Source organism: Hemitrygon akajei, chromosome 10 (assembly GCF_048418815.1).
Source record: "Hemitrygon akajei chromosome 10, sHemAka1.3, whole genome shotgun sequence".
Taxonomy (NCBI): domain Eukaryota; kingdom Metazoa; phylum Chordata; class Chondrichthyes; order Myliobatiformes; family Dasyatidae; genus Hemitrygon; species Hemitrygon akajei.
Window position 1 is genome coordinate 31,181,398 of NC_133133.1, and position 22,508 is coordinate 31,203,905.

At 38.8% G+C, this 22,508-nt stretch overlaps 2 protein-coding genes across 7 annotated transcripts in view; one reads left to right on the forward strand and one right to left on the reverse strand.

Moving 5' to 3' along the window:
- Window positions 1-4,577, forward strand: part of lnx2b (ligand of numb-protein X 2b) — a 78,345-nt gene extending 73,768 nt beyond the window's left edge. For all 4 annotated transcript variants that reach the window (XM_073058007.1, XM_073058005.1, XM_073058006.1 and 1 more), the window contains 3 exons: window positions 1,982-2,204; window positions 2,691-2,849; window positions 3,996-4,577. In XM_073058007.1, the coding sequence (XP_072914108.1) occupies window positions 1,982-2,204; window positions 2,691-2,849; window positions 3,996-4,131 (518 nt within the window). In that variant the 3' untranslated portion in view covers window positions 4,132-4,577. The remainder of the gene's footprint in view (window positions 1-1,981; window positions 2,205-2,690; window positions 2,850-3,995) is intronic.
- Window positions 4,578-5,319: 742 nt separating this feature from the next.
- Window positions 5,320-22,508, reverse strand: part of LOC140734271 (pre-mRNA 3'-end-processing factor FIP1-like) — a 51,003-nt gene continuing 33,814 nt past the window's right edge. Inside the window, exons 7-16 of one of the 3 annotated variants that reach the window (XM_073058010.1) lie at window positions 21,601-21,731; window positions 20,853-20,977; window positions 18,985-19,102; window positions 17,012-17,150; window positions 15,293-15,319; window positions 14,356-14,413; window positions 11,206-11,264; window positions 10,547-10,736; window positions 8,151-8,270; window positions 5,320-5,656 (exon numbers count right to left, since the gene is read on the reverse strand). In XM_073058010.1, coding sequence (XP_072914111.1) covers window positions 5,527-5,656; window positions 8,151-8,270; window positions 10,547-10,736; window positions 11,206-11,264; window positions 14,356-14,413; window positions 15,293-15,319; window positions 17,012-17,150; window positions 18,985-19,102; window positions 20,853-20,977; window positions 21,601-21,731 — 1,097 coding nt within the window. In that variant the 3' untranslated portion in view covers window positions 5,320-5,526. Of the gene's footprint in view, window positions 5,657-8,150; window positions 8,274-10,546; window positions 10,737-11,205; window positions 11,265-14,355; window positions 14,414-15,292; window positions 15,320-17,011; window positions 17,151-18,984; window positions 19,103-20,852; window positions 20,978-21,600; window positions 21,732-22,508 lie in introns of all 3 variants that reach the window. The other 2 variants (XM_073058011.1, XM_073058009.1) reach the window with 2 other exon arrangements.

Below are 22,508 nucleotides of genomic sequence, written 5' to 3' on the forward strand. Positions count from 1 at the left end.
CAGAAGGTGTTTGATAAGGTGACACATAAAAGACTTATCCATAAGAATGCATAGAGTTGGGGGTGATAACTTAGCATGGATAGAGGACTGATTAACTAAAAGTAGTGTTGGGATATATGGCTGTTCCTCGGGTTGGCAATCAGTGGTGAGTGGTGTGCCACAGAGGTCGGTGCTGGGCCTGCAACTGTTCACAATATACATTAGTGATCTGGAAGAGGGGACTGAGCGTAGTGTGCTGATGATACTAAATTGAGTGGAAAAACAAATTGTACATACGATACAGAGAGGCTGCAGAGAGATATAGATGGGTTAAGTGAGTGCAAGGGTCTGGCAGATTGAGTACAATGTTGGTAAATGTGAGGTCATCCACTTTGGAAAGGAAAATGAAAAAGCAGATTATTATTTAAATAGTAAAAAATCACCACGTGCTGCTGTGCAGAGGGGACTTGGAAGTGCTTGTACATGAAATGCAAAAGGTTGGTTTACAGGCGCAGCAGGCTATCAACGCGGCAAATGGAATGTTGGCCTTCATTGCTAGAGGGGTTAAATTTAAGAGCAGGGAGGTTTATGCTGCAGGGGACTGGTGAGGCTGCACCTGGAGTACTGCATGCTGTTCCGGTCTCCTTACTTGAAGGATATACTGGCTTTGGAGATGAGGGGATTAGACTATGAGGAGAGATTAGGTCACATGGGACTGTACTCGCTGGAATTCAGAAGAATGAGAGGAAATCTTATAGAAACAAAATTATGAAAAGTATAGATAAGATGAAGCAGGAAAGTTGTTTCCACTGGTAGGTGAGACTAGGACTAGGGGATATAACCTCAAGATTTAGGGGAATAGATTTAGGACAGATGAGGAGGAACTGCTTTTCCCAGACAGTGGTGAATCTGTGGAATTCTCTGTCCAGTGAAACAGTGGAGGCTACCTAAGTAAATATATTTAAGACAAGATTGGATAGATTTTTTGCATTGTAGAGGAATTAAGGGTTATGGGGAAAAGCCTACTCCTACTACTTATGTTCTTATAGCTGCTAAGATTGGCTTGGGTGGATAGTTAAATGCACACCTGATATGCTACTGGATCAAAATAACACATTTAGAACATATAACATTACAGCACAGTACAAGCTCTTCACCCAACAGTGATATGCCAACCTTTTAACCCACACTAAGATCAATCTAACTCTTCCCTCACAATTGGTACTCCATTTTTTCTGTCATCCAAATGCCTAAGAGCCTCTAATGTACCTGTCTCTACCACCACAAAATAATTGCTCTATAAAACTCTGGTTAGGCCACACTTGGAGTACTGTGTCCAGTTCTGGTCGCCTCACTATAAGGAGGATGTGGAAGCATTGGAAAAGGTACAGGGGAGATTTACTCGGATGCTGCCTGGTTTAGAGAGTATGGATTATGATCAGAGATTAAGGGAGCTAGGGCTTTACTCTTTGGAGAGAAGGAGGATGAGAGGAGACATGATAGAGGTGTACCAGATATTAAGAGGAATAGAGCACCTCTTCCCCAGGGCACCACTGCTCAGTACAAGAGGTCATGGCTTTAAGGTAAGGAGAGGGAAGTTCAATGGGGATATTGGAGGAAGGTTTTATTTACTGAGAGCAGCTGGTGCGTGGAATGCACTGCCTGAGTCAGTGGTGGAGGCAGATACACTAGTGAAGTTTAAGAGACTACTAGACAGGTATTCAGAGGAATTTAAGGGGGGGGGGGGGTTATATGGGAGGCAGGGTTTGAGGGTCGGCACAACCTTGTGGGCCGAAGGGCCTGTAATATGCTGTACTATTTTATGTTCTGCACATGAAGAATAGGTAATTGAATAACCATTGTTTTACTGGTTATATGCCACACAGAGCTCTGATAGGAGAAAGTAAAAAAAAAAGTTTCAAACTATTGGTAGTCAGCAATCCTGGGAGGGGATTATCTTTGCTATTGATATCATTCTGATGCTTAATATTTTCTGCTGTAGGAAATGTACTTCTGAATATAAATGGAGTGGACCTCACACAGCTGAGTTACAATGAAGCAGTGTCAGTTCTCAAATTGAATGCGGCCTCTTCGAACGTGGTATTGAAAGTCCTAGAATTTCCTACTACAGAGATGCTATCAACATCAGAGGAGCCTTCAGAAGCGAGCAAGGAGAACAGTTATGATTGGTCACCATTATGGGTCATGTGGCTAAGTTTACCAAGGTGATGACTGCTTACAAAGTGATATGAAATTAAGTATAGTGAAAAAGGGCGGGGTGGAGAGAAGAGAAGATGGTGATTTTCTGTTACATAACAGGCTAGCAGTAATCAAGAAGAATATGGTCATCCATTAGGCAAACAAATAAATCACAACTTGCTTTGTAAGATTAAATAAAAGCAAGTTGTGATTTAAAATTTAAATTGAATTTGAGAAAATTGTTTGAAGATACATTGGTTTGTTAGGAGCTTGTTATTCAAATTTAAACTATTTAATATACATAAAGCAATTGAAATCTAATATGCTCAAGCTAAAACTTTATTGCTGTACATTACAGATTAATTTGTATTGAAATCTGATGGGGCATAACTGATTTAGTTGTCATAAAGAAAAGTCTCACTTAAAGTTGTCTACCTAGTGTTAAAAATCATATTTAATGTAAATGATCTTAATGGATAGAAAAGTATTAACTGCCCTTGCTCTGTTTGCAGTTACCTTCACTGTTGCAATGACATTACTCTGTACAAGAGCAACTGTGAAAGCTGGGGATTTAGCATTGTTGGGGGCTTTGAGGATGGGCAAGAAAACCAACCTTTCTTCATCAAAACCATTGTACCTGGAACACCAGCATACTTTGATGGAAGACTAAAGTAAGTGAAATTCATTGCAAACAAAATAATGTTTGGCTGCACCAAAAAAGTAAATTGGCTACAAAGTTTTATCACTTAATTAGAAAAACTTGGAGATAATGTTGCATGTAAGACATTGGTTAGACTGTAGCTGGAATGACATGAAGAAATGGTCACCAAGTCACAAGACTTGACAACAAAGGGACTTGTTATCTATATTCTCAACTTTTTGACAAGATCAGGGTGACCTAAAAGATTGGAATTTTATCAATGAGCACTACAAATGAACCAACTTATTTCCTGGAGAAACCAAACTATAGATACTGGAACATGGAGTGAAAAATTAACTGCTAAAGAACTCAGCAGGTCAAACAGCATCTGTGAATGCAAAGGTTGACATTTCAGATTAAGACCCTGCAAAACGACAGTGTGTAGAAGGAAGATAAGCAGTCCATAGAAGTAAAGGGTTTGCCAATGCACATAGAGCTGAAAGGTGCAACTTGCAACCTTCATTTGTCACTCAAATGGTAGCAATGATGTCCTACGTGCCTTGCGCACAAGATCATTCTTCTCCCTTCATAGCACCTTTTGCTTGTAACTAGTCATGGATCTAGATTCAAAGTCTGACATATTCCTATAATTAGGTATATTTTTGGATATACATTTTTCTTGTGCAAATGAGTTTGAGCTATGCATTTTAATTGGTGGTGGCATCCATCGGTCTCGAGAGACCATGGATCTGCGCCTGGAGTTTCCAGGGCGCAGGCCTGGGCAGGGTAGTACGGGAGACTGGCAGTTGCCCAAGCTGCAGGCCTTCCCCTCTCCACGCCACCGATGTTGTACAAGGGAAGGGCACTAGGACCCATGCAGCTTGGCACCGGTGACATCGCAGAGCAATGCGTTGTTAAGTGCCTTGCTCAAGGACACAAACACGCTGCCTTAGCTGAGGCTCGAACCAGTGGCCTTCAGGTTACTAGTCTGATGCCTTGCCCACTAGGCCACGTGCCAACAAGTTGCATTTTAATTAGGCAACTAGTTAATTGCTAAAACAAGATGTAGGCTAGTCAAGACCTGAATACTTGCTTTTTCTTAGTACGTCTCAATACAAAATGCATTTTAATCTTCATGTTCAGTGAAATGGAATTTAATTTTCTCTATCCTCTATAGGTGTGGGGACGAAATTGTTGCCGTGAATGGTGTTTCCACAGCAGGCATGAGCAACTCGGCTGTAATCCCAATGCTGAAAGAACAGAGGAACAGAGTCACTCTCACTGTCGTCTCATGGCCAGGAAGTTGTGTATGAAAATGGCAAGACAAAAATGATCAAGATTTTAATCATGAAAGACCAGTGCAAATTACCAATTCACCAAAGTGCATTGTTGCTATGCAATTTTGAGCAGCAGCGTACCTGATACTTTGCTGTTTTTATAAACTTTATTAAAAACTTTTAAGGTGCCAGGGTTTGTGAACAAAGCCCTGCCATAAATTTCCAAATATATATCCAAAGTTTGAGTTTTGGTAGATACATCTGTCATGTAACTGGACTTCATGGAGCACGTATGTGCAACTCTCTAAACTGCAATTATTCATTGAATTGGCAGAAGCAGGATCAGATCTAGTGAGCATATTTTTAAAAGATTCATAATTAACTGCATATGCAGTCAAATTTTGCATTCAAATGCCAGTTCATTTTTTTTCTGATCTACTTCAATGTAGCAGTGAAAATAAATTCTGGAGTCTGAACTCAAACTCTGTCTCTGCTTCCTTTCTTAGCAATGATACGATTTAAATGCTGTTATTACACAAATTACTTGGTGTTAACAAGGTAAATACCCATAACTGTGATGCTGTAAAATTATTAGGTAAGATAGCGCAGAGGATGTTTACAATTGATGATTGCTAGAATCAGTTTTTACTCCAGTGGCCTTGGGCCTGTATTCCTTATTCAAACATACAAGGAGACTTGACAGAGTAGATGTTGGGAGATCTTAAACGAGGAACCATAACTGCAAGGGGCAGGCTGTGGTTTCAAATGAGAAGTAGAATTTAAACATGGAGAAGGTGGTGTCGCTCTGGGTGATGGGAGCTGAATTGTTATATTGATGCAGAGGACAGAGAAAAGTGTGTCCCAGACTTGAAGTGCCTGAGGGTTTACTACACCTATTAGGTTCATATTCAAAACCTAATATGAATATGTATTTAACATATTCAAAACCTCAATGTTAAAGGGCAGTCCTTTTGGTTGTAAAAGGGTTGTCTTTAAATATGTAAAATTAAATAATCTTCAATACTTATCTATCTAGTCAGGTCTGACAAGCTTTTTAAAGTTGCAATTCAACCATGTGAATCAAGATAGTGGTTCACTTACCCTTTCAGATTTGTTTCTGAAGTTAGTACTTGCAATAGATTTGAATAATGCAGATGTAATTTTCTAGAAATTTTCTAAATCTGTCTGCTTGAATTTGTCATCCTAAATTACAAGATAATCATAAACTATTTAGAAAAAAACTTTTAATGTTTGTTTTACAAGCACATTTTACAAAAAAAATCAAAGTGTAAGTACATAGAAAGGTGGGATCAGGCTTCACATTGAACTATTAGGCATTAGAGTTCATGGAGTTGATTCTTCCCCATGGTGGTATTCACAGAACCAGCGTCATGAATACGACCTGATACGGGGACCAGTTCAGCAAATGAGTTATTCCTTTGACTCCGCCTCAGGTGCTGTACTACCTTCATCTGCAGCCTCTTTGTCTTCCTTGCTTCGTTTATTCTTCTTGTGTTTGTGACGTCTGTGACTTTCTCCCTCCTCGTTCTCGTGCTGTTTGCTGTGAAATTAAATAACCACCAGTAAGTAACCCTTTGTAGTCCTGAGATCAAGTGCAGAATCAGTAGCTGCTGTATGCAGATGAACTGTTGTACCAATGGATCTAATTTATTGTTCAGGATTTGTGATTCTTCTATCAATGTTCATAATTTTCCCAAGGCAACTGAAATCCTACTTCAGTTATGAGCATCTTAAAATATGTTGAAGGCTTACTTTGTCCCCAGTGATTTCTACTGAGAAAGTTATCCTGAAACCAGTAAAGCTGAGAGCAAATATTTTCTGGGTTAAATATTATGGTTGCCTATGCAGACACCTAGAGATGATAAAATAAACTGGTGACTGACCTCTACTCAATGCAAGCTACCATTGTTCATGTTCACACCTTTAATGCAGGGGTCACCAACCTTTTTTTGCACTGCGGACTGGCTGATGGGGTTGGGGGGGGGGGGGGGAGGAGAGGGAGGTGTTAATCACAACCGGAATACAGCGATACTCGAAGGGGGTTCCTTATGTCCAGTCTATTCCGCAATTTAGTTTTCGTGGCTATCAGTGCTTGCTCACCATTTTCCTGCTCAAAAAACTCAATGCGTTTGTCTTTAAGTGCAGGGTGCTTGGACTCAGGGTACCGAAGCAGCTTTGAGGGCTTTATTACCTCATTAGACAGCCTCCGGGTCCAAACTCCAGCTTCCCACCCGCCTGCCGCCTTGGCCAGGTGCGGCTGGTCGTGGGTGGAGTGAGAGGACAAGGTAAGGGCCGGGTCCCTGTGCCGGGGCCGCAGTCCGGAGAGTGAGGAGGAGTGCAAAAAGGGTGCTCTCCTGCCCCCTTGTAGGTAGGTAGGATATATCAGCTGATAGAAGTTTGGTTCAAGGGATAACTTTCCATAGATCGCAGCGAGGTAGCTGCTCTACTACTTACGAAACCCTGAGCCTGAATTAGGTCGTTTGTGAATATTTTAGCACTGGGTTCCCCACGAACATTCGGTGTGGTAAACAGGTTTAGAGGCAGCGCCCATCTGTCCGCACTCCAGGCCAGTAGCGATGGCGATTCTCGCCGGCCGGTTACCTGAGGCCAACCAGTAATCCCTGACACGAGTGTATCACTGAGTTTAGGCAACTGATGACCTCGCGTGTGTTCAAGTTCAACAGTGGGTGTGACAGGGAATGAGGAAAGGTGCAGCTGACTCATATCGCCAAATCATATCGTTTCCTCGCGGTCCGGTACCGGTCCGCAGCCCGGTGGTTGGGGACCACTGTTTTAATGGATCCAGCATAATTTTCTCAATAGAAGTCATGAAGAGAAAAGTAAGTATTTTTCTCTGAAAATCAGTGCCAGTAATTCTGGGAATTTGAAGCAAGGTAACCCATTGCAGCATATTTTTGAATTACCCTAGTATTTTCTTGTGAATGCTTGCTAGTCTAGTTGCTGCCTTTAGACACTGAGCTAGAAGAATTACTTTTGAGAAAATAATTTAAGTCCAGTCTTGGCAAAAAAAATTGGGATGACTCACCCTGAGGCTAGGTGTATTAAAGCAACCAGCAGGTAACTATTTAACTTTTCTTTCTTCATAAGTCTGGAAGTGCGTCTGCATCCTATTAAACATTTCATTCTTTAGAGCTTCATAGTCAAGAGGAACCTTTATGGTGCAATGCATGTTTTAATGTGGGTTAAAACCTCCATGTCGTTGTGTTCAACAGATTCTATTTCCTTTTAATTCTAATGTTAGTAGCTGAATTTTCCTTTCCTTATTACTTCAGTTATATCTCTCCCTTTCATCAAAAGATCCATTGCTTTGTTTTCCTGTTCTATCCTTAAACAAAATCTACATATGAAGGAGTCATGGGGTCCATGTTCGTATTCTGTGCATTCATATTCTTTTCCTTCAGCACCACCTTTCTGCATTAACCTTATCTATTTTTTTCATCTAGTGCTAGCCAGACAAAGCATGGACAAAGTTTGGGGTTGGTGCTGTTGGTCATCTAATGAGGCTTTAGATCACATCATCTGTTGAAAACCGCATGGTTAAGAGACAAGACTGTCAAACTTACAGGGATCAAAGCCTCTCAAGCAGGATGGCTCAATTTTAAGGAGCCTCGGTTTTTTTTGTATAGTGCTAATAATTCTTTGTGTGAAGAAATTTCTCATCAATCCTGAATAAATCTCATTTGAGACTTGAGCTATAGTTCTAGACACTTCAGTCAGTAGGAATATTATTTACCTATCTTGTCAAGCAGCATAGGAAGTTTGTATGTTTCAATGAGATTATACTCGTTTAAAACCAAGTGAATCCTCAAACAACATTCCACCCCAGGAATCAAAATGGGTAATTTCTTAATTGTAATTTTTGAATCATGATTATGCAATCCCTTGAAGTAATCATTAGTGTCCAAATGGTTCTCTGCTTGACCATATCACCAAAACTGACCTACATACTTTGGATAAGATTAAGTATCGATGTACAAAATTCACGGAAGCAGAATTTCTGAAAAAGTACACACCGCCTTGATGACTTGTGCTTGGAATCATCTTTGTCTTTGTGCCTCCGTTCCCTGTGGCGTTCTTCTCTGTCTCTACTGCGATCTCTGCTCCGATGATACTCTCTGTCATAGTTCCGTTCTCTGCTGCAAAAACATAAATAATTGAGGATAGGCAATATTACACATTTCTGATTAACTGGAACAAATTCCCAGTAGCTGTGTACAGTTAATGTTCCTGTTCCTGGAAAAATGGGCTAAAAAAATGGCATATAGAATTTAATGCAGACAAGTGTGAGGTGTTGCACTTTGCAAGGACAAACCTGGGTAGGACGCACAGTGAACGATAGGGTACTGCGTAGTGTGATAGAACAAAAGCAACTGGAAATATAGACAAAATGCTGGTGGAATGCAGAAGGCCGGGCAGCATCTATAGGAAGAAGTACAGTCGACGTTTCGGGCCGAGACCCTTCATCAGGACTCAGCCCAAAGCGTCGACTACTTCTTCCTATAGATGCTGCCTGGCCTGCTGCGTTCCACCAGCATTTGTATGTGTTGCTTGAATTTCCAGCATCTGCAGATTTCCTCGTGTTTATGGAAATATTGAACCATCATTCCTTGATGTCACTGATAGGGTCGTAAAGAGAGCTTTCGGCATAGCGGCCTCCATAAATCATAGTACTGAGTACGTTGAATTTGCAGTTGGTGAGGCCAAATTTGGAGTACTGTGTACTGAGAAGATAGCTACATATAAGAATGAAAACGTACAGATAAAATTTATAAGGATGTTGCTGGGACTTGAGGACCTGAGTTACATGGAAAGGTTAAGACTTTATTCTCTGGTGCGTAGGAGAGCCTGAGGGGAACGTCTTCACTCGGAAGCTGGTGAGAGGGTGGTACCAGCTGCTAGTAGAAGTGGTAAAATGTTTCACTTCCAACATTGAAGATAAATTTGGAGAAGTACATAGATGGCAGGGGTATGAAGGGCTATTGTCCAGATGTGAATAATCTGTTTCTGAGCTGTAGTGCTCTGTGACTCTGAATATCCAACCAACTGAGGAAGATTTTTTTAACTAAGAATGCAACTGGAATTTGGAATACAATGAATGGTTGGTGGAGTAGGTACTCTTACAACATTAAGTATCTAGCTACGCAATGCATCAACATGGTATTGAAGGCTATGGCATGAGTGATGGTAAATGGATTTAGCAGACAGGTACTTTACATCTTACATGAAATATTAATCTGGAGGATCCTGTTCTATACTGTATGAGTCCTTTGATTCTAAAACATCAGAACAAATGAAAAAATAATGGCTGACCATAATTTTCAGTTTATTAATTGAGAATATTAATCTAAAACTATTTCAAAGATATTATCAACATCACTGTTGTAATATTACTGGTCTCAGAGGCATTGCACATTAGCTATTGGCTTGCAAAGAGTGTTGAAAGTTTCTCACCATCTCTCAGCAGTCACAGCAAAGAGGGAAGAAATTAATCCACATGACATGATCCCATTACCTATCCTCATGCCAAGAGTAAACCTCAAGGGGAAAATTTCTTTTGAGAAATGAAGAGTGAAAAGACAACTCTAATAATTGTTTCATTATACTTCATTTCTTACCCCAAGGTAAAAGCTGAAAGAACAAGACAGCAGCCAAAGAATTTTTAAATATTTTGAATAATTTATAAACACAAGAGATTCTGCAGATGCTGGAAATCCAGAGTAACCCATACAAAAATGCTGGAGGAACTCAGCAAGTCAGGCAGCCTCCATGGAAAGGAATAAACAGTTGACAATTCAGGCTGGGACTCTTCATCAGGACTCGGCTGTTTATTCCTTTCCATCGATGCTGCCTGACCTGCTGAGTTCTACCAACATCTTGTATGTTATTTTGAATAATCACACCCACTGTGTCTTGGAATAGCATCGTCACTGCATGCAGCCGTAACTTAAATCCTGATCAGATCACTTTAATCTCATCCTGATTTACTACTCATTGTCGTAGCCTCTGCTTTATCCGCTTACTCCCAAATGGACTGCTCTCACCCTTTCTAAACAGCTTATGTAGTCAACTAACATTTTTGTTCTCAATTCTGGCACTTACCTTTTCTCCTTTCAGCAGCTGAGTTTTAATTTCAAGGAATCAAACTGGGAATTTACAGAAAGCGCGTTTCAATGACAGTAACCATGAAATTGCTAATTAATTCTAAACCCTATCAAATTTATTAATGTGCTTCAAGGAAGGAAATGTACCATTCTAACTGGTCTGGATCCCATCCAATGCCTGAACTATCAATGTGGTTCTCCTAAAACTGCTTCCTCCCCTCAGGAGCAATGAGGCATGGACAACAAAATAATGACAATATCAGTGATGTCAACATCCTTCAAGCAAAGAAAGAATAATATTGACTCACTTATATTCAGTTGTTGTTGGGGTTGGGCCTCGATCTCGTTCACGATTTCTGTCTCGATCAGATTCTCGTTCGCGGTCTCGTTCTCGTCGTGCCCCTTTGTACTCCCAGGGGCTATTGGTTGTTTTATCAAGTGTATTAATCCAGGGTGTTTGGGCTGTGGATACTGCTGGATAACCAATTAGTCCAGATTCTGGAAAATAAATTATAAGAAAGCAGAGTGGACACTTAACAGCAAAAATCATATCAATTGAGAAGTCACTTACAACAATCATCTTTTCAAAAAGTGAATTAGTCAATAATAGGTGTAACAAATGGTTAAGAAAAATAAATACAAAAAAATTAAGTATGAACAATAAATTGAAAAATATTTAAGTAAGAAATCTCAATCGTACAGGCAAGCAAAAGGTTACAATGGCTATTTACACAACATACCCAAGGAGTACAGAACTTCAATATGACAGTGGTTAGGTGAGGATATGCAATGGGAGAGAGAGGAACTGAATGACCAAAATCAAAATTAAGAGTTTTTAATAAAGATTCTGCACTTCAGGAAAATGTTATTGGAGGGTACTAACTAAAATATACAACTTTAACATATATTGAATACATATCTTGAATATTAGATAAGGATATATCCAGTGAAATTGAATAACAATCACCTGTAGGATTATAGGGAAATAGAGGGGGTGGCCTGGTGTCATAGCCTGGAGGTGGAGCACTGGAAGAGCAGGAAGTTAAATACATTAGGGATTAGAAATAATATTCAACACAATGTCAATTTATTACCATTATATCTTGCAAATTACAACATCAATGGAAACACAAGCAAAGTTGACCTACCAACATCGCATCATTCAAAAGAAAGATATGTCTGAAAGGAGGTAATTCTATTCAACAAATTTGGTAAACTTTTAAAGGGAACTTGAGTTTTGAGAACCCTTAAATTCAAATCAACAGTTTAATTTTCTCCTGCGCAACACCAACTGGTTTCAATTTCATTTTGAAATTAAAAGTTTACTTTTCTTAAATTTCACACAATCTAACTTAGTTTTTAAACTCTAGATTTACAGTTGACAATATGGGGAACAGTGATTCCCAACAAAAAGTACTGCCACCAGTTGGTGAAAAGATTGTTCAAATGTTAATTATGAGTGTTGATGATCACATTTCCATTTTCTTGCCCCGATCATACCTACAAACCAATTTGAACCCTCTTCATTCAGTTTACTAAGTAGAAACAAAATTCATTTGAATCCTAACTTTAAGCCTAAGATGTCATCTCTAGAAAGCAAATGTTTTTTTTTTGCAGATCTTCTAGTAAATCTTTCTGTAGAACAGACAGATCCAAAGGCAAATTCCTTGGAAGGTAGGGTAGTGAAGAAGTTGTTTGACATTCTTGCTTCATTGGTCAGGATATTGAGTACACAAAGTTGGGAAATTGAGTTAACTGGTACAAGATGTTTGCAAGATAATATTTGGATCACCCTCCTAAACTGGAGAGGGTGAAAAAATGAATTATGAGGATGCTAAGACCAGAGTGTCTGAGTTACAAGAAGAGGCTGGAATAAGCTACGACTTGTCCTTGTTGAGTAGGAGGCTGAGGGGTGACCTTACAAACATTTATATAATTGAAGATAAGGTGAACAGCCAGTTTAGGGTTCAGGGCGGGGGGGGGGGGGGGGTCCAAAGCTAGTAACCATAGATTTAATGACAAACAAGAGAAAATCTACAGATGCTGGAAATCCAAGCAACACACACACAAAATACTGGAGGAACTCAGCAGGCCAGGCAGCATCTATGGAAAAGAGTACAGTTGACGTTTCGTGCAGAGACCCTTTGGCTGGACTGGAGCAGGAAAAAAGCTGAGTAGTAGATTTAAAAAGGTTGGGGGAGGGGAGACAGAATCACATGGTGATACCTGAAGTGGGAGGGATGAAGTAAAGAGCTGGGAAGTTGACTGGTGAAAGATACAGGGCTGGAGGAGGAGGAGTCTGATAGAAGGGGACAGAAGGCCACAGAAGAAAGAAAAGGGGGGAGGAGCACCAGAGGGAGGTAATGGGTGAGCAAGGAGATAAGGTGAGAGAGGGAAAAGGGGATGGGCAATGGTGAAAGGGGGGGGGGGGGGGAACCTTTACTGGAAGATCGAGAAATCGATATTCATGCCATCAGGTTGGAGGCTCTCCAGATGGAATACAATATGTTGTTTCTCCAATCTTAATGTGGCCTCATCACAAAAGTGCAGGAGGCCATGAACAGACATATCAGAACAGGAATAGGTGGCCACTGGGAAATCCCGCTTTTTCTGGTGAACAGCGTGTGCTCGGCGGGTAAAATCTACGTCAGGTCTCGCTGATATACAGCAGCACTGGGCACAGTAAATAACCCCCAACAGACTCTCAGGTGAGGTGCTGCCTCATCTGGAAGGACTGTTTGGGGCCCTGAATGGTAGTGAGGGAGGTGTAGGGGCAGGTGTAGCACTTATTCCGCTTGCAAGGGTAAGTGCCAGCAGGGAGATCAATAGGAAGGGACAAGGGAGTTGTGTAGGGAGCCATCCCTGCGGACAGCAGAAAGTGAAGGGCGTTGGGGGGAGATGTGCTTGGTGGTGGGATCCCACTGAAGTTGGCAGAAGTTCCGGAGAATTACGTGCTGGACGTGGAAACTGGTGGGGTGGTAGATGAGGACAAGGGGAACCCTATCCCTGCTAGGGTGGCAGGAGGAAGGGGTGAGAGCAGAGGTGTGTGAAATGGAAGATGCAGTATGCGGTTCAGGGCAACATTGATGGAGGAGGAAGGGAAGCCCCTTTCTTTGAAAGAGGAAGACATTTCCTTTGTTCATCCTGACAGAAGATGTGGTGGAGATGAAGGGATTGAGAGAAGGGGATGGAATTTTTACAAATAACAGGGTGGGAGGAGGTATATTCCAGGTAGCCATGAAAGTCCGTGTGTTTGTACTAGACATCAGTAAATAAGCTGTCTCCAGAGATAGAGACACATAGATCGAGAAAAGGAGGAGTTGGAAATGGACCAAGTAAATTTGAGTGCTGAGTGGAAGTTGGAGGCAAAAGTGAGAGGAGTAAAACTTAATATGTACAGAAGGTGGTGCAAATATGAAATAACAGTTGGTATGCAAGCCCATTGATTTTCCAACAGAATCCTAGTCTCAAAATTGGATCAGTAATGTTAAGTATACAACTTCTCCCACTGATCGCTCTCACCCCAGCATGGTTGGAACTCAGACTGAGAGAAAAACCTTGAAAATATCTGCTTAATTCCTACAATAAAATGATTAGCCTGATTAGCCTTCCTCGGTAATTGCATCCTTTAGGTTACATTTTAAACGTGAATTTTCTTTGTGCCATTGACTATCTTTTATGATTAGTGTGTCTGCCTCCCTAGATCTTCAGAGACTAATTTACAACTGAGGGGGAGACTCTTCCTTGGAAGAAGGGGGTCTATTAGGAGAAAGCAGCAATTAATGCTTTATAATTAGCAAGTAAAATGGAGTAACTCTGAAAAGAATACACTTCTTTGAAGTGGGGCTCACTAATGTGTGAGCCAATCAGACAATTATCCAAAACCTTTCATAGAATTGTTCTGTTTAACAGAATAGCCCTCCTTAAACACCTTTAAATTTATTTATTACATGCCTATTCTGAAAGCTTATTAATTTCCAGGTTCAAACAAAAATGATATTGACTATATAGTGGTTGAGAAATTACCTTAAATGACACAAGAATGCAAAATCTTTCTTTCAGTACACTGTGCATCTGACAGATAATCAGAAACTTGTGATAACATATTTTATCTTACCCTTCTACAGTTGGCAACAGTAAAGCTGGAGGGGGCACAATTGGTGGTGGAAATAACCCTGCATAAAGAAAGCAAGTTTATTTTACACAGCCAAACTATGGTTCATTAAAACTACAAAGTTTGTTGTCTGGGAGTTTACACAGTAGATTTTAACTCTTTAGTAACAGCTATTTGGTATATTACAGTTTTTCCTCTGATCCAACTAGTCACTGTAAAGTGCAGAAACAACATGAATAATTGTACAGACTTTTCCCCAGTCGTTTCAACATCTATCTTGCAACTGGCAGAGCAGTACAGATTGGAAATTTACAAAACCATATCGCAGATCAGTGCTGAGTTAGTAAGTGTCAGCTTGGGCATCAATGATAGCTTTAAAGTGCCTTCAACATGTCACATTAAAGAGACAAACACAGACATAACTTCAGCACTGGCAGCAGGTCTTAAAACTAACTACCCAGCTTCTTTACACACAAGACCCACACACCATACACTGTCCTTTTGTATTGCAATAAACAGTTAACCTAATAGGAATATTTGAGGAAATGTTGCAAGAGGCAAGTGTATCTGTACTATCCATGCACAACATGTTCAAGTCAAGAAATCTGAATTTTACATGTGGGTTTAGATGGGCTCATATAGAATTGTGTTTGTTATAAATTATAAAATATCTTCAGTTAGAAGAGCTCTTCTTTGTCAGAAAGTTAAAGTTGACTCTGTACAAAAGTACTACTTATCCTTTTAACCCTCTGCACCAACTGTGAGATCATCTCACTAATGTTGTTCCTAATATTTGTAAAATCAACTCCAGAATGGAACTCAGTGGGAAAAGGAAGTTACATTGCTAACTGCAGCAGAATTATCAGCCTCTGATTGCAATGTTTTAAGATAACCAATTGCATTTCTCACAGTTGTATATGTAAATTGAATGCAGGATTACCTGGTAGAGACCCAGGTGGCGGCATTCCTGTAAACACAAGAAGTTTCACTGTCTTTAAACAAACCAAGTGCAGAAAAAAATACGCTGACTCGTAACATTCACTTTAATTGATAAAATGTTCTCCAATTACCTTGAAGAGAGGTTCCTTCTGAACCATAGTAATGTTGCTAAGTTACAGTAAGAGGCACCAACATAGTTACAGTAAATAACGCCAGACTACTGACACATTAATCTGCCAGACTGATAACCAAACATTTTGTTGAGCGGGCTCCCTAAAGCACATTTTAAAAAGATGAATATAAATTCTACTGCATCCAAGAGATATGTTTCAGTAGCAGTGCAAGAACTGTTACACACTGAAACTGTGAGTTAATGATACACCCAAACAAAAGATAATGCAGATTTTCTTTTAAGCTCTTTTACTAGTCAGGTGGCAACAGTGATAACTTTATACAGTGTATAAGGTTAAATGCCGAAAATATAATTTTCCTTTACCAAGGGGCCTCTTACTCATGATTCAAAGGAGATACCCATTATTTTGTGAGGTTTTGAACTCAACTAAACAAATAGAGTAAGTTTCCAGATGCTCTTCATTTACAAAAGCATCCTACAAACAACAATTTAGAACTTGTGGAAGAGGATAGAAAATTGGCCATTTTGCTTGCTGGATGCAAATAGGAGCAAACTAACTGGCATTTGTAATCTGTTGGAGGACATGAAGTGATATATAGGTCTACAGATTTTCTTCTCCTCTTACAAACAATGTTGTTGAAATTAGGACGCAACTTATCTACCCAATTAAATTCAAGTGCATCTTCCCCTGTTGGGATAATTTATGGCTGTGGAACTCCTAGTAAGCTCAGGTCAGTGTTGGCAAATTATTCAACATGACGACAATATACCTACACTCAGCTCCCCCTCTACCCATTCTACATAGGTATATACATTTCAAAATCACCTCCTGATTTAGGCAATTCAAAAATAAATTACTATACTGCTAACTCCCTTTACAGACCAGGGACCAAATTAGCATCCTTTCTGATTTACAATGCCTACTAAAACAGCAAATAACAACTTTATCTACAGATCCAGGTGGGCAAAAGCAACTTTCATCCTAATCACTCTTCTCTATTCATCTATTCAGTAAAGTTATAAATAAATTTTGCTCCAATGCATTATGAAAAGGCAGGAGAATGGGGCGAGAGGGATAATAAATCAGCCATGATAGACTGGCAGAATAGGCTCGATGGGCCAAATGGCCTAATTTCACTTCCATGCCTTATGGTCTTATAACAAGTAAAGACTCCTAGACGTAATTATTTTAAATTGTGCAGTGAAGCAAGTAAATTTAGAAAAAAAACTAAATTCAGTGTCTCTCTGGAAATAACAATAACTGAAGTATTTAATGGAAAATCATGAGATTAGAAGCAAATTAAAATGTTTGACTAAATTCCCCTTAGCTGTGGAGGAGGTAAATCAAGGTGCTCAAAATTCAAATTAAAAAGTTAAATCAGAGCAGATGATAAATTAAATAATATGACAAACTGCAAATAGTAAATTTACAGGTTAGCTCTAGCAGAGTTAATTTCCTGGGAGCTGTGCTTTAAAATCTGTTTCTGTCAACAGAAATTCCAGTATTTATCCCTACCTGCTATTCATTTCTTATTGAATCCTTATTTGGTAATATGAAATTAGAAACAACTATATTTAACAGCTTACCTGGTGGGTGCATGGGTGGCGGTCCACTTGTGACAGGAGGAGGTGGGTGCAAGAAATGAGGGGGTGGTCCAGGCATTGGAGGAGGAGGGCCTGTAGGCGTGGGAAATGGTGGTCTTTTGTTTCCATGGTCTCCAAGAACCTGTTCTCCCAAACAAAAATATATTGTTTTATACAAAAGCTAGCTAATCTTTAATTTTCCCTTAAACTGAATACTCTCCTGGGTTATTTAACACAGTACTTGGTAAATAAGCAGGAGTTGAGTCCGAAGTGAAAAGGCTAGACTAAGCCAAACGACTGCAGGTATTAGAAATCTGAATAAAAATTACAGCAAGTCAATCAGCATTATGGGGAAGAGAAGCAGAGTTAATGTTGCAATTTAAATACCCTGAAATGTTTATTTTTCCTTTCACAATTGCTGCCTGACTTGCTGTGTGTTTCCACCATTTAATGTTTGCATGCAGATTTCCTACCCTAATTCTCCTGGTTTCACAAACATCATTACAGATACGATGACTTCTTGAGCTTATAGCAGGCAATATGTAACGGTGTTAAATTTCTCATTAGTGTTCCCTCTCAGAACTCGATCAGAATTCACTGCATTGTATATACACATACTTAAACCACTAATATTTTTGTAACCACTGCAAGGACCATTTTTGCTTTTCAAATGCCAAATTTTCTTTATCAACATATTCAGTATCCTGTCTAAAATAAAATCAAAATCAAGTGTTTTAACTTGGCAGTGACAAGTGCACTATAAAAAATATCTTGTGTCTTTGCCCACCCCTTGCCCCAAATTGTCAGGAGTTTTGCTGTTTTATATATACTGAAATTGTGCTAGTTTTCACTGGCTCTGATTTATTCTGGAATATGTTTCACTGAGCTCTTTACCAATCTTGAGGCTACTCTTCTGTTGGCCCTTTTGCAGTATAAAACAAAAACAATCTCACTGCTGATTTCCATAGCCCAGGTGCATGAGTTTATTGTACTGCATTTGCCATTTGTTTGCCCAATTCCTTAACCTACCTTGATCAGCATATGCCAATTCTATTTGCTAAATATACAGCTACTCAGTTATGGTTTTAGGAAGATCTTTCTCAAAGGACATCAGTATTAATTATAGAAGTTATAATGGCACAAATTACCCTTTTAATTTGATTTCAGCGAAGATTATGAAGGCATAATACAAATGATTTCAATGACTTTCTGAATCAGGCAAAACGTTTTCTGATTATCCAGTAGTACATATGGATTTTAAACACATTTTTAAAACTTTCTGCTAAAGAATGGCACTCCAGAAACCACCTCAATTAATTCTTCGCAAAACTAGTAATTAAAAGAGTCTAAAAGCATCCTACTGATAGAATCTATGAACAAAAATTGGATATGTCTTGAATTATTTGCTATTGTTCATGTCTGCTTCTGTGTCATTACGATAGTCAAGTTGGAAGATTCCAGGAACAAGTCAAATGACCAGCTAATATTTATGATCCAAATGTAGGATAAACATTGGCTGTGATGCTGGGGAAACTTTCTTCTTTAAATAGATTCAGAGAATCTTTTCCATCCACCTGAACAGACTGAAGGAGTCTTGAATTAATTTCTGATTAGGAAAATGACAAGTCTGACAAAACCATTCACCCATTTTGTATATGGTGTTACATTCTCATATAATGTAACACTTCCATTTAATACTGACCCAAACCAAGACTAACACCCACTCTAAACACCTTTCTCATCTCTTCTGTTGAAATTATGATCTTGCTGCAATATTGTACCAAGGCACTGAACAGCTTAGAAGCAAATCAGAATTACACTATTCACAATGAAGCAACTCCATACAAAGCACTGAACTGAAATATGTTCTGTCCGTAACATCTAACAGCAATGTATCCTTATAATGAGACCCACTTGCTTTTAACAAAAAAAAACTAATTTTATTTCCCATTAATATCAGGAAGAAATTACTTTACCTGAATTGTACTCTCATCTCCTCCATGCTTGTCTCGTCGCCTTCCTTCTACTCTCCTGATGGAACCCGTGTATCCACCAATAACGTCAATCGTGCCCGCAAGTTTTCTGGAGGAAACACTTAATTTTTACATTAAATCTGATAGTTCCAAAAAGTTGGGTCAAATAAAAATTCTGAGAATTAGTATCATTTAAAAATATCTGGTTAAATCAGATTTTCCAACAATGTTATATATACTGTAAATACAAATGGTCCCTGCGTAATGGGGATTGTGTTCCTAAAAAATAACCCACATCACAACTTTCCATAACACGCATGCATCAGGAAACACAAGTTGAAAGAGGAAGTTCTTTATTTAAATGTTTTCATATTTGTGAATTCTGTAAGGACAGATTTCTGTTACCCCAAACACCCATAACATAGGGGTTGTCTATATATAAATAATTCCACAAGCCACATCTCATGCATGCAAATGTTAAATGGTTCTGCGCTGTTGCAAAAATTAATTAATGGGAAGGGTGGGGAAAATGAAAACATTTGTGATATTTCACGATAATTAGGAAATAAAAGGGAAAACTTTAGTTTTCATACATTACTAATTTAGAGCATAGGAAAGTACAACAGTGTACCAGCCCTTCAGCCCACGATGTTGTGCTGACTTTTTAAACTTATTCCACAATCAACATATTTCTTTGCTCCTACATAGCCCATAATCCTTTATCTACATAAAAGAGTCCTAATGTCCCTAATGTGTCCAATTCTACCACCACCCACTTATCACTCTCTGTATTAAAAAATCTACCTCTTATATCCCCCCCCCCCCCAAACTTTCCTTCGCTCACTTCAAAAGGATGTCCTCTGATATTAGCCACTGCTGCCTGGGGAAAAAAGGTGCTGACTGTCCACTCTATCTATGCTTCTTATACTGTGATCTTATGCACCTTTATCAAGTTGACTCTCATCTTCCTTTGCTCCAAAGAGAAAAACCCTAGCTTGCTCGACCTTTTATGCTGAGGGTTCAGTATTACTTCACTGCAATGGATAGGAAATGCACACAGATACATAAGAGAGTTCAGTCCTGAAAAATTACATTTTCGAGTTCTTGGAAGTAAAGGTGAGTAAGGAGATTTACATGCAGACAATGCTGGCTTTGTCCAGTAACTAAAGGTTAACTCCAAATAACAGTTCAGGCAAGATTATATTAAATCCAGTAAAAACAGTGTAATACCCATGGCTATTTAACTGTCTTCAGTAAAGCCACTAGCAATGATTATGCATCAGGTTAATACAATGCCACTGATTTCACTAGCTGTAAAAATATCCTATTTATTCATGCAAGATATCACTAAATTTTGCAGATTAAATGACTAAAGATTAAATTTCTGAAGGGTGATGAATATGCATTTCAGTATATTGTATAAAAATTAAAGATTTGGTGTACACTCATTTCCATTTTAAAGAAACCAGTAGTGAAGGAGGAATTCCTCTTGCATCGTTTTTAGAAGTTACATCACTGCACTGTAAACCTGAATGCTAATTATGTTACATGACTGTTGGAGCTGGTTTAGACTGGTCAGATTAATGCAGATCATGGACTGATTTTGGAGTTGGAAATTTCCTAATCTGAATAGCTCAGTGCTGAATTTTACATTTTAGATTTTCTTCATTCACAATCTGTAATCCCTGACTGAAGTATTATCAACGTTAAATATATCCTGAATTTACATTTCTCTATTAATCACATAACAGCACATATAATTAAAAGTATGATGATAATTTCTCTTCACCTCCACCTGTTGTACAGAACTTTAAGACTTATTTAACATTCCAACAGAAACACTGGGTGACTTTAGTAGCTGTGCATCTTACCTATTGGGTGGTGGGCCTGCTTTCATCCTTCCTCCAGGTGGAGATGTGAAATCAGTCTTCAATTCCACTTTTGGCAAGTTGTTTTCGACATCCTTCTCCACATTGCACACTCTCCCTTGCTGAAACTAGGTAAAAAGAAAGTGTCTTAAATAATACCTTAAAGCAGATATACAAAATGTTAACAAAGTCTTATCAGTGAAATCATGGATGAAAGGATTATATGATAGTATGCACTTAAGACAATATTTCTCATACCTATGACTACCAAAAGCTTATTTATTAAAACACTATCCATTTTCCTTAAACAAACATCCACATTTATCTATGCGATAACACCATATAAACCATGAAGTGCTTTGACATTTTGAGTACCAAATCAAATGTACAAAAATGAGTTCTTTCTTTGCTCACATGCTACTGTAAATGCCAGGAAGAAAATCTGGGGCCCATGGAGTGTGCTCTGTACATTATCCTCAAATACCAAATGCGGACAATTGAACTGACACACATTTTATTCAACTTCTGACAAGGAGACTTCCTCAAGGTTCCTGGTTTCTTGTAATTAACCAATTCAGAATAAAAAACCTGGACTCATTACCTTTCAATGCAAAAGAAATATTCAAGCAATTTTTTATTTCAGTTTGAATTTACTCCATCCAAAGAATTTTTAAGATTTCTACATTCTATGACACAGTTACAAGCTAATCATTATCCGTTTTAGTTGTTAAATAACAAAACTTTTCTGTACCAATATTTTGTTCTCTGAACCAGATGCAACGACAGGATCAAGTCCTAACTGAAGTCTTCGCTGTTTCTCACAATAAGCTTTCCATGTTTCTTCATTGAAGCCATAGTTAAAATAATCTGAAAGGTCAGCTCCTATGGGGAAAAAAAATATGGAAAGAAAATAGGTACACATTGCTTAAGGGCCAATTAATCCAACAGCAAATTTTCCTTCCAACTTTCCAAGTGGATTATTTATTTTTATTAACCTTGCCCTTCTATTCCGACATCCATCCAGATAAATTGTAGACAACACAGGATGCCATCATTTGCCCCACATTCTCTGCATTGGTTCTTGCCCAGGACACTCAAACCTGAATCAGTGTCTGTCTTTGTTGCTCTAGCTTCTTTGACATAGATATGCAGTAACATTTCCTTAGAGAAAGGAATAATCCCCTGGCCATGCTGCCCTTGAATGAGAAGTTCAAAGTTCTAAGCAAATATACAATCCCGAGATTCATTTTCTTGTGGGCATACACAATAAATACAAGAAACGTAACTGAATCTATGAAAGACTGTGCCCAACAGGGTGAACAATCAAAGTGAAGGAAAAAATAATAAATAAGCAATAAATAAATATTTACAGTTCAGTGCTGGGGCAAGTGAAGTTGAGTGAACTTATTCCCTCTGGTTCAAGAGCCTGATGGTTGAGAGGTAATAACTGTTCCAGAACTGTTCATAATACTTGTATGTATTATGAAATACATACATAATTACATTTAATTATCTAAATCATATATTACATTTTAATGTTATATTTGTGGAGAAAACTTCGCTGTAACTAGTTTCTCACTGTGTAATTTTGCCTGTATCAAAATCCATATTTCTTCACATTAACAACTCAATATTCAAATAAATTCATAAACTACAGGA